Source organism: Notamacropus eugenii, chromosome 2 (assembly GCF_028372415.1).
Source record: "Notamacropus eugenii isolate mMacEug1 chromosome 2, mMacEug1.pri_v2, whole genome shotgun sequence".
NCBI lineage: Eukaryota > Metazoa > Chordata > Mammalia > Diprotodontia > Macropodidae > Notamacropus > Notamacropus eugenii.
The window spans coordinates 29,033,780-29,046,667 of NC_092873.1; the positions used below are offsets into that span (position 1 = coordinate 29,033,780).

At 40.4% G+C, this 12,888-nt stretch overlaps 1 protein-coding gene across 1 annotated transcript in view; it reads right to left on the bottom strand.

Annotated features, from left to right (window-relative positions):
• Nucleotides 1–12,155, bottom strand: part of LOC140522564 (ankyrin repeat domain-containing protein 26-like) — a 48,491-nt gene extending 36,336 nt beyond the window's left edge. The window contains exons 1-4 of the mRNA XM_072637963.1: nucleotides 12,119–12,155; nucleotides 11,686–12,012; nucleotides 5,931–6,191; nucleotides 180–440 (exon numbers count right to left, since the gene is read on the bottom strand). Of these exons, the coding sequence (XP_072494064.1) occupies nucleotides 180–440; nucleotides 5,931–6,191; nucleotides 11,686–12,012; nucleotides 12,119–12,155 (886 nt within the window). The remainder of the gene's footprint in view (nucleotides 1–179; nucleotides 441–5,930; nucleotides 6,192–11,685; nucleotides 12,013–12,118) is intronic.
• Nucleotides 12,156–12,888: the final 733 nt, after the last annotated feature.

Genomic DNA, 12,888 nt, shown 5'->3' on the forward strand with positions numbered 1-12,888 from the left:
CTTGATTCTAGGCTGCATGAGAGGAGAAAAAAGAAATGAATTTGGTCATTGCATGACTTTTTCATTTATTTTCTCTTGTCTCTTGTAATAAAGATTGGAACGTAAGAATTTCTGGAAGAAATTGACCCATGGAAACTTCATAATGTTAACTGCACAGCCTTCTTCATTAGCATCTTTACCTTCTATTTTTCCAGGGAGCTGTGGTTCACCGTGATTTTGAAGGACTGCTTCTGCTTCTGGACTCACAGCCTTGTACGCATTCTTAGAGCCACTTCCAGCTCCAGGTGATTCACTATCTTGGACAGGACTCACTCTAGAGCGTGTGGATCCTGACAGACTTTTGGTCACTGGCAGTGACTGGAAAGGATGATTCAAATTATCAGTGAAATCTTTAGGATGTCTGTAACTGTTCTTTTTCCCACAATTAATGGCAGATGCATCTGAAAAGGAAGTAGTGGAGTTTAATGGTACATCAGTTTTATCCACCTGACATATTACTTAAATTTATCATGGGATGTCACTCAAATTACTACCGAGCTCTATGACTTGATCTTCTTAATTTACACATTATCTATTTTGTCTCATGTGTAACCGATAATGGTTTCTTTCTCTTTTTCAGCCTATCGTCTCTTTCTCGGAAATCCACTTCTTACTTCCTCATGAACATTTATCTCTATGAGTAGTCCCAAAGAATTTCTTAGCCAGATGTTTAAGGAAAGGCTTTATTTTGGGGATAACTTTTTAAAAATAACATGCACATTTGACTTCTCAAAATCCTTAGGGTTAGGAAATAGATTTTCAACCAATTATGTTCAACCTGTGCTTCATTTACAGAGAACTCTCAGTTGAGGAATGGAGGTGGGCACTTTCTGTGCAACTTACAGTCTTTCACAGTGTCGTAGAGAACATAGACGTTAAACAAGTTGCCCAGGAATCCCTTAGCAAGGATGTGTCAGAGATGACACTTGAAGCCATGTCTCTGTGTCGTTGAGGCGAGCTCTCTATCCACAATATTCAAATATTTTGCCATAGAAAATACTCACAATTAGCATTCTTTCATTTACTTTATTTTTTGGAACGAACTCCCATTTGCTCTCTATATAGTAGATGTAGTTTTTTAACATTTGAACTACTTTAATTACATGAGAATTTAGCTTTTTATAGAATGATCTAACTTTTATGAATTAATCTTTAAACTTTCAATACCCCATATCAATTTAGTATGAAAATAAGAGCTTATAGAGTTTAAGCATTCCTTTCAAAAACATGACAAGTCTACTTCTATACTAGGCTTAAAAATTGTAACTAAAAGCCAACGCTTTAGGAAAGTGAAAGAAGCAGCAGAAGACAGAATCAACATTTACTTTCTGTGGCTTTAAACTTTCTCTGATCCTTCATTCAATGATGCTATCCCTTCAAGGTATTATTATCCAATATCTTTCCTCTTTTTTACTCTCTCAATGGTAGAGCTATTTATATTCTCTCGACACACTCTTTTATCTTGATATGGGGCTAAGACACTACTGAAACTGCTGACTCCCAGATTATCAATGGTATCTTCACTGCTAAATTTGATAGCGTTTTTCTCCATCTTCCTTTTGCTGCAACTTACACAGCAGGATAGCCTTGCTCAGGAGGTTGATACACGTATTGGTAGAACAAGCTCATTGCTGGGGAGGCAGTACTAGCTCAGTGCTTGGAGACTTCAAAGGAACTTATGGGAGAGAAGAGGTAATGGATTGTGGTGTGCTACTGAAACCTGGACAGCATACCAGCGCCATGCCAGGGAACTGAATCGCTTCCATCTGAATTTTCTTATTAGGGTACTGAAGATCATCTAGCAGGATAAGATAAGGTTTCAGACGCTGTGGACCTTACTCGGAACTGAACTGCCAAGCATTCAAACTGCCCAACTCCCTTTAAGCTGGTCATGTTGAATGCAAAATTTACACTAGCCAAAGAAGCTATTTTATGAAGAACTGCCAAAGCGCAAGTGTTCATATGGAATTGCTTTCTCCTCCTGGTTCCAATGAAGCCACGTAATACTATGCAAGTTTATGATTTCTTGATGGCTACTCTTTGGTCACTATTTACTGTCATCAGGCTATGTAATATCTTTTCCCTAGTTAAAAGTGTCCGAAAATTCACAGGCTTTAGAAAGGAGATATGACATGTCTTTTGAAAGATGGATTTTATTACATATTTTCTTCAGTTTGCATTTTATTTGATAGACACAGGAAATCAACAACCAAAGGTTTCAGAGCCAGGGGATCAGAGAGAGATGAATGAAGTTTGAGATGCAGTGTAGATGGAGATCTGACTCCGTATTGAGGAAGGCCTGACTTGGAGTCTCAACTGTGATTGTATTATTGCCTGTGTCAGTTCAATGAAAACTTACTTTCACAGAAAGTAATAACCTGCCCTGCTCAAGGGAGTTAATTGATCCCAGTGGATTACACGTCTAATATCTAGCACCAAAAAGGATTGTATGACATGCACTTGTATCATAGGGAAGAAATCTGCACAACAAACTCATTAAACTAAAATTGATCTTATTGTGTTTCGGCAAATTAACCACCAGTTTAGAAAAGTGATTTCCAAGAGAACGGAATTTCTAAATTTAACTCATTTCAAGACACATGAATTTCTGAACTAAATTCAAAGACAAGGAATCAATACTGAGGCAGGACGAGGATGATTTTTTTTAAAGACAAAACCAGTCTGATTATCTCAAAAGACAGAGAGAAGAAAAACTAACTGTTAATATGTGAACCACTGGCAAGGGATGTCACAAAAGAAGTAGGAAAAAAGTCCTCTTCCTTGGTACTGTATTGGAAGGGGAAGTCAAAGTAAATGGGATCTGAATCACTAAGTAACTCTCTAAGCTACTCTGATTGGGCCAAGAAACATGACAGCAAGATATGTATATAACACACCAGCAGTTCATATGAAATTCATTGTAAAAATGTCAGTTCCCTCAGACGTAGACAAGAGTATGATTGCATGGACTGAAATTCACAAGAATGAAAAGATTAACAGAACTTCCAAAGATTAGCCCCAGGTCAACCATATACTACTGTCCGTATTTCTGATTTCCTGATGCCTACTCTTTGCCACGATGGATTGTCATGAGGCTGTGGAATCTCTTTCCAAAACTTACAAGTGCCTGAACATTAACAACTTTTACTAAGCAGATAGGGCATTTTATTTTAAGATGAAGTTTGTTACACAGTATCTTCAGTTTGCATCTTATTTGATACACAGAGGGAATCAATAACCAATAGTATCAGAGCGAGGGGATCACAGAGAGACGAATGAAGTTTCATATACAGTGGGGATGGAAACACGGGGAGGGGAAACATGTACCTGGATGAATAGAAATAAAAAATCTCACATCCCCATACCCTCCTCCCCCATATTGATGAAAGCAAAGGAATCCTTGATTGCTCTCTCTTCCTATTTCCAATGAAGTTATATACTACTATGTACTTTTGGGACTTACTGATGTCTACTCTTTTCCCATGATTTATTGGCATCAGGCTGTGAAATCTCCTCTCTAAAGTTTCTAAACATTCCCACGTTTTAGCAAGGAGACATGTAAGTTGATTTGAAAGATGGAGTTTATTACCTATTTTCTTCAGTTTACGTTTAATTTGAAAGACATAGGGAATCAATAAGCAAAGGTTTCAGAGCCAGAGGATCAGAGAGAGATGAATGCAGTTTGAGAGGCAATGTGGATGGACATGTCACTCCGGAATAAGGAAGGCCTGAGGTGGAGTCTCACCCGTGATTTTGACATTGCCTGTGTGACTCTTAACAAACCACTTCTGGTTTCAGTGCAGCCTTAGTTTGACAGAAAGTACTAACCTGTCCTGGTGAAGGAAGTTAATGGAGTCCAGAGGATTACATGTCTAATCTCCAGCACTAAAAAATTGTGTGATACGGACTGGTGCCATAAGGAAGACATCTTCATAACAAACTCATTAAACTGAAATTGATCTTATTGTGTTTCCTGAAAATACCCACCAGAAGAGAAAAGAGATTTACAAGAGAATGGACTTTGTAAATATACTTCATTACATGACACATGAATTCCTGAAAGAATTTCAGAGACAAAGAATCAGGACTAAGACAGTGCCAGGATTATTTTTTTTCTTTTTAAATGGCAGAATCAGTCTGATTATCTCCAAAGACAGAGAGAAGAAATCCTAACTCTAAATGTGTGAAACCACTGGGAAGGACCATCTCAAAAGAAGTGGGAAAAAAGTCGTCTTCCTTGACATCATGTTGCAAAAGGAAGTCAACCCAAATGAGATATAAATCACTAAGCAACTCTTTAAGCTACTCTGATTAGGCCAAGAAATACGACAGGAAGATATGCAGATAACACACCAGCAGTTAATGTGAAATTCACTGTAAAACTGTCACTTGCCTTAGAGGTAGACAAGAGTATGATTGCATGAAGGGAAATTCACAGGATTAAACAGATTAAAAGAGCTTCCAAAGATTAGGAAGAAATAACTCCATATGCCCCAGGTCAAACAAATCCATGGAAATACAACCAACATAAACATTGAAATCCGAATATGACACAATGATCATCATTTATGGAGGTTGTAAGGATAATATTACAAAGATATTCCCTGGTATGATAAATGTATTCCATTTCATCTAATTTCATAGAAGCAATTACTCAGATTTTGTACTTAGAATTTTCATTCCTTGGTATTAGATATGAGTTCTCATGATTAAGGTTTAAAATATTGCCACCACACTAAACCTAATCATATCAGCCCTCTCCCATTTCAAAGTCAAGTGGAAGTCATGTCATCATTTCTCTGATGGCATGGTGCTCTTCACCAATGGTGGACAAACAAAACATCACTATAAAATAAAAATAAATAAATAAACGCTAGGGCTATAATGTTTTAGACTGTGCAATGATACACAGGGATCATGTAAAGTAAACCTGGAAGCTATTCCTGGCTAAACACTTTTTTTTTGTTTGATGCCCTGTAAAGCAGGTGGGCACTCATCAGTGAGTGGGGAATCCTCAGGGTTGAATGCACTAACTAGAATGCTGTGCATGTGTACGTGTACGTGTACGTGTGTGTGTGTGTGTGTGTGTGTGTGTGTGTGTGAAGAATGTGTGTTTGCCTCACTCGAGCCCAATGGAGATTGGATCTCGGCTCTAATTTTGATTCTAGAGTTCAAAATTGTGGCTGTCTTGACTGACACAGCAAGTTGTTAGAGTCGCTCAACTCCATTTTACACAGGCCCATGGACAAGGATGATTAAGGAATGTTGTAGGAAGGGGTGCTCCCATGCCAGGAAGTCCCTTTGAAAATATAAATCCAGAAGAAAGAGTATTAAGCCCTCTGACGTGATGGAATTTTAAACCAAATCAAAGAAAGAGGTTATGCGAGCAGCCATTCTGTATGCTAGTATTTATCACTCTTATGCTCAACAAATTAGTTCATTTTATATCCAGGAAAAGGTAAATTGATTAAACTGAAGTTTTGGGAGAGCAAGCTCTAAGAATTCAAAATCAGAGAAAAACTACACAGAGATGGACATTTTGCGCAAAAATTAATTCATATAGGGCGAATTGTTCACCTTGTTAAGTACTTAAAAAGGCAAGTAGGAAATCATAGTTTTTATCCCGGAGAAGACATTTATGACAATGCTTACTGCTTGTGGAATACGTTACACTGAGTAAGAGAGGAAAGAAAATACCTGTCCAAAAACATCTGCTTGATTCTAGGCTTCACGAGAGGAGAAATAAGCATGAATTTTGTCATCGCAAGATTTATCACTTATTCTTTCTTGTATATTGTAATAAAGACTGGAATGTAACAATCTGAGAAAACAAGTGATCCACGGAAAAATCATAATGTGAAGTGCTGAGATTTCTCCTTTAGTTTCTTTACCTTCTGTTTTTTGAGGGAGCTGTCGTTCCCCGGGAATTTGAGCTATGGGTTTTGCTTCTGGAATCACAGCCCTGTATGCGTTCTTAGGGCCACTTCCAGTTCCAGCTCCTTCTTCACTTTGGAGAGGCCTCAATCCAGTGCGTATGGATCGTGACAGGCTTTTGGTCACTGGCAGTGACTGGACGGGATGATCCAAGTTTACAGTGACATCTTGAGGACGTCTGTAACTGTCCTTTTCTCGACAACTAATGGTAGATTCATCTAAAAGGGAAATAGTGGAGTTAAATAGTACATCAGTTTATCCACCTGATAAAAGACTTGAATGTGTCTTGACATATGACTCAAATTTACTGCCGAGCATTATGACTTGATCTTGTTAATTTACACATAATCGGTTTTATCTTTTGTGTCACGTGAGAAAAAAAAATCCCAGTAATTGTTTCTTTCATTTTTTCAGCATGTCGTCTCTTTCTTGGGTAATCAGCTCTTACTTCCTCATGAAGATTTATCTCCATGAGTAGTCCCAAAGGATTTCTTCATAAGATGCTTGAGAAAAGCCTTTTCTTTTGCAATAGGCTTTTTAAAAGTACCATGCACATTTGACTTCTCCAATTCTTTACTGTCAAGGAACAGATTCTTAACTAACAATGTCCAACCTGTGCTTCACTAACAGCGAAATATCAGGTGAGAAAATTCCTCTTTAGTAATGGAGTTTGGCATGGTCTCTGCCACACATAGTCTTAAAGGGTGTCCTAAACAGGTGAAGCAATGTGCCGAGGATTACCTAGCCAAGATGTGCCAGAGAAGATACTTCAATCTCTGTCTCTGTGACATTGAGGAGAGCTCTCTATGCACCATGTTCAAACAATTTATCACAGAAAATACTCAAAGGTAGCATCCGTTCACTTACTTTATTTTCTGTAACGACCTCCCATTTGCTACAATGATATTGTAACATTTGAACTATTTTAATTACATGGCAAGATTGATTTTTATTCAATAATCTAATGTTTTATACACCGATATTTTAACTTTCACCACCCACAATCAATTCACCGTGAAAATAACAGTTTATTGAGCTTAATCATTTCCTTTTAAAATATAATAAGATTATTTCTACACTAGGCCTCAAAAGTGCAACTAAAGGACTACGATGGAGGAAAGCAATAGAAGCAGCAGACTAGGGAATCCACATTTACTTTCTGTGGCTAAAAACTTTCTCTGACATGGCATTCAATCAAGGCATTCCTTCAAGGTGTTATTGCCCAAAACATTTCTCCTTAATATTCTCTCAATGGTAGAGCTATTTATATTCACTCCTCTCACAATTATATCTTGCAACAAGGCTAAGGCTCTACTGAAGCTGTTGACTCCCACACTGTCAATGGCATATTCACTGCTGAAGCTGATAGTCTTTTTCTCTGTCTTTCTCTTTTTCAGCATACACAGCAACATAGCCTTCCTCAGCAGATTGACCCACATATTGAAAGAACAACCTCATTGCTTGGGAGGATCCAAAGAAAATTGTGGGAGAGAAAAGGTAATGAACCGTGGTGTGCCTCTGAAACCTGGAGAGTAGACCAGAACAATGCCAAGAAACTGAATCGCTTCCACCTGAATTTTCTTCTTAAGATACTGAAGATCATTTGGCAAGATAGGATAAGGTTCCAGGCTTTGTGGTCCTTGCTTGGAACTAAACTGCCAAGATTTCAAACCCTCCAACTCCATGTGAGATGATGATGTTGAATCTCAAATTTCCGCTACCATAAAAGCCATTTTACGAGAAAATCCCGAAGGGAAGTATTCACATGGGGGTTCGAAGAATCCATAAAGGGACACTCTCAAGTGCCCTCTTAAGAATTTGGGAATAGACTGTGTGTCCTGGTACACTGACAGACGAGCATTCATCGTCGCCTGCCCACATAACAGAAGGTTTTGTGCTCTGTGAACAAAGCACAATGGAGACAGCTGCAAGGAACAGCGGGATGCTCATATTGGGAGTACCGAACTCAACTATGCACACGGTGCAATCGTGCATGTGTGTGTTGGACAATCCAAAGGAACCGTTGGTGTGATCCTCCACAGTCGGACACGTGGAAGCTTGACTCTGGCGTAGTTACGCCACTTTGGTCCTCTTTGGGAGCAAAGGACAGGCACGCTGGCAGCCTTGGCAGACTGAAGAGACAATTTCTGGATCCCATCTTGAATTTCCAGGAGAGAGGAATAGCTTCTGCAGCTACAGCTGAGCCATATTTGTTCGTATGTGCATATTCTGTGTGGATATTATTCCAAACATGGCCATAGGCAGATGACTTTCGCCCGGCAGAAATGAATAAAGCAGACTATACGGAACACAGAACATAGGCAGAGGGCAATGAGGGCTCAATCTCTCTCACTTTCCACAACATCCACAGCAGCATCCAGAACAATGAAATCATGGTTCCTTGGGCTCAATGAACATAGAATTCGTTTCGTTTCTCCCCACAGTTTCATCTGTATTTCTCTTTCTCAGGAGTTCCTAAAGAACAAGGACCCTTGTGTCTCCTTTCGTAAACTTGGGAAGGATTGCAAATTCATGCGTGTAGTCATGTGTGCTCTGTAATAATAACTCACATTCTTTATAAAAAGTATCCATTCCAAAGCAACCAACAAATCGGTAGAATGAGACATAACTGTCAGGAAGACTAGGAAAATGCAGGAAATAGTCCCGGAGCTTACACCACGCACAGTTTCTGAAGGAAGAGAGAGTTCAAGAGATGACCTGAAGGGATACAAAGAGGGAACACTGGGCAGCAAGTTGTGCAGACTAACTGAGGTATCTGTTTGGTTTAAAGATGAGTGTGAAGATGAGCAGGATTAAGTAAGGCTGCTTAGGGTTGGACTGTCAAAGTCCTGAGTAGTCAAGAGGTCTTCCCGTCTGAAACATTTACAAGCACGTGACTTACTCTGAGGAGTAACAGGGAATTTCTTTTTGAACTTTCTATGTCATCCTGTGGTCACCTCCTGAAAACATCCTTGGACTACGTAACTCGATGCCAACATGCAGGAAAGCAAGCCACAAGCTGCTTAGAATGACGCGAAGCGACACCATCCACTCCTCGTGGGGAAATGAATATGGGGAAGGGAAACTTGTATCTGGATGAAAAAAATAAAGAAAATTCGAATTCGAGAGGGAGACCCTCCTCATCTCCACCGTCAAATTGATGAAAGCCAAGGGATCGCTGGTTCCTTTCTCTTCTTGCTTCTAATGAAGCCATGTACTACTGTGGTCGTTTAGGACTTCCTGATGGCTGCTCTTTGCTCATGATTTTTTGGCCTCACGCAATGAAATCTTTCTAATCGTTCAAGGGTCTAAAAATTCAGAGGTTTTAGTAAGGAGACTTGTACGATTTGGGGAAAGAAGAAGGTCATTGCACATTTTCTTCAGTTGGCGTTTGATTTCGTACACATTGGGAATCAGTAGGCAAAGGCTTCAGCAGCCAGGAGATCAGAGAGAGAGACGAATGAAGTTTGAGAGGCAGTGTGGAGGGGCATCTGACTCCGAAACGAGCAAGGCTTGATGGGGAGTCTCAGCCGTGCTTTAGCTATTGCTGGGGTGACTCTTCACAAATCACTTCTGCTTTCGGTGGTCTTGTCAGTTCTCTGAAACCTTCCTTTCACAGAAAGTACTAACCTGCCCTGGTCAAGGGAAGGAATTGCTCGCAGTGGCTTACAAGTCTAATCTCTGGCACTAAAAGGAACTGTGGCATATGGACTTGCACCATAGCATGCCATCTGCAGAACAAGCCTGTTTGAATGAAAGGGATCTTATTGGGTTTTCTCAATGTAACCACCAGGATAGAAACGTATTTACAAGAGAACGTCATTTCTCAACTGAACTCATTACCGGACACATGAATTCTGAACGAAATTCACAGACAAAGAATCAGGTCTGAGGAAGTGCCAGGATTATTTTTCCTTCGGAAATGACAAAAAGCAATCTGATGATCTCAGAAGAGAGAGGGAACAAAACCTAAGTCTTAAAATGGAAACCACTAAGAAGGACCATCTCAAAAGAAGTAGGAAAAAAGTCTTCTTCCTTGATGTCATATTGCAAGGCGAAGTCAAAAACATGCGATCTGAATCACTAAGTAACTCTCTCAGCTACTCGGATTAGGCCAAGAAACACGACAGCAAGTGATGCAGAGAATACACCAGCACTTCATGTGGAATTCACTGTAAAAGTGTCAGTTGCCTCAGACGTAGACAAGAATATGGTTGCATGCAGTGAAATGCACAAGAATGAAAAGACTGACAGAACTTCTCTAGATGAGGAGGAGAGAAGTGCATATGCCCCAGGTCAACAACTTGTATTGGAACACAATCAACTGAAACATTGAAACCTGAATAGGACACGATGATCATCATTTCTGCAGTTTGTAAGGACAGCCTGACAAAGATATTCCCTGGTAGGACAAATGGACTCCATTCTATCTAATTTCATAACAGCAATTACTGCGATTCTGTACTTAGAGTTTCTATTCCTTAGTGTTGGATACGAGTTGTCATGATTAAAGTTCAAAATATTTGTACCACGCTAAACCTACCCCAATCAACCCTCTCTCACTCAACACAAAGTCCAGGGCAAGTCATGTGGTCATTTCTCTGATGCCATGGGGGTCTTTGGAAAGGAAGGTAAAACACAACCCCATTCTACGATAAATAAGGAAAACTCTTGGGTTAAGGAATTGAGACTATGCAAGGAGACACAGGGATCATGTCAAACAAACCTGGAAGCTATTGCTGGCAACTTACCTTTTTCTTGGGTGCCCTATACAGCAGGTGGGCACTCGTCCGTCCCTGGGGAAGCCTTACGGATGAATACACAAATAAGAATGCTCTGTGTGTGTGTGTGTGTGTGTGTGTGTGTCTGTGTGTGTGTGTGTGTGTGTGTGTGTCTGTGTCTGTGTCTATGTGGGTATCTGCACGTGTGGGAAGAATGTGGGCTTTCCTCATCCAAACCTCATTGCGGCTTGGACCTCACGTCTAATTTGGATCTGGGAGTTCCACACTGTGACTGTCTTGACTGAGACAGCGTGCTTGCCCGCCGTTTCCCTAACACGCTTAACCAACGGTGATCAGGGAATGTTGTAGGAAGCAGTCCTTCCATGGCCAGCAATTTGCTTTGAAAACATTGCACTACAATAACGTTAGGGGATTAAGCACTCTCTTGGGTCTCCCTGTAACAACAGATCAACAGTGAAGCAATGCAAGCCCCCATCTCTTTGCAAGTATTTATCAGTCTTGCACTCAACACACTAGATGTTTTCATTATCTAGGAAAAGGCAAATTGATTAACATGAAGCTTTGGGGAAGAGAACCGTCAAAATCCAAAACTGGAGAACATCTCTCTCAGATGGATATTTGAGGTGAATATTCATTGCTAGAAGCCGAATTCTTTAGCTTGTTAAATACTTTAGTAGGCAAGGAAGAAATCACGGTTATCCCGGAGAAGACTTCTTTATGACAGTGGTCAGTGCTTGTGGAATATGTCCCGCTGATTAAGGGTGAAAACAAAATCCCTGTCCCAAAAGACCTGCTGGATTGTAGGCTGCATGAGACTAGCAATAAGCATGAATTTTGCCATCGCATGATTTGTCATTGATTCTTTCTTATCTATTGCAATAAAGACTGCAATGTGACAACTTGAGAAAAGCAGCGACCCATGCAAAATTCATCATGCCAACTGCAGAGGCTTCTCCATGAGCTTCTTTACCTTCTGTTTGTGGAGGGAGCTGTCGTTCACCGTGCCTCTGAGGGACGGGTTTGGCTTGTGGAATCGCAGCCGCGTATGCGTTCTCAGGGCCACTTCCAGCTCCAGCTCCTTCTTCACGTTGGGCAGGACTCGGCCTAGCGCGTGTCGATCGTGACAGGCTTTTGCTCACTGGCAGTGACTGGACGGGATGAGTCAACTTCACGGTCACATCTTTAGGACGTCTGTAACTGTCGTTTTCCCGAGAACTGATGGTCGATTCGTCTGAAAAGGAAATAGTGGAGCTAAATTGTATATCACTTTTATCCACCTGACATATGATTGAAATGTCTCATGACATGTGACTCCAATGACTACCCAACTTTATAACTTGATCTTGTTAATGTACACATCATCTATTTTATCTCTTGTGTCACGTGTGCAAAAATAATCCCACCAACGGTTTCTTTCTTGGTTTCAGCCAATCGTCTCATTCTCGGATATCCAGCTCTTACTTCCTCATGAAGATTTATCTCCATGAGGAGTCCCAAAGAATTACTTAGGAAGGTGCTGCAGGAAAGACTTTGCTCTCGAGATACCCTTCTAAAAATACCATGCACATTTGACTTCTCCATTTCTTTAGTGTTAGGAAATAGGTTCTTCACCAACAATGTGCAACCTGTGCTTCACTAACAGCGAAATATCAGGTGAGAAAACTCCCCTTTAGTGGTGGAAGTTGGCATGCTCTCTGCCTCTTTTAGTCTTACAGAGTGTCCCAGAGCACAAAGGCGTGAAGCAACTCGCCGAGGATCACCTAGCCAGGCTGTGTCAGAGATGATACTTCAATCTATGTCTCTGTGACTTTAAGGAGACCTCTCTATCCACCAATCCAAAATACTCACAGTAACCATCCGTTCACTGACATTATTTTCTGTAAGGACCTCCCATTTGCTCTATGTTTAGTCGCAATAATCTTGTCACATTCCAGCTACTTTAGTCACATGACAAGATTGCTTTTAATTCACTCATTTAACTTGCTACAGATTAATCTTTTCACTTTCAGTACCCACAATCACTTCAGCATGAAAATCGCAGTTTACCGAGCTTAAGCGTTTCCTTTGAAAAGATGAGAAGACTACTTCTATACACAGAGGGCACAAAAGTGCAACTAGAGGACTATGACGTAAGAAAGTGATCGAAACAGCAGAGGAGGGAATCCACATTTTC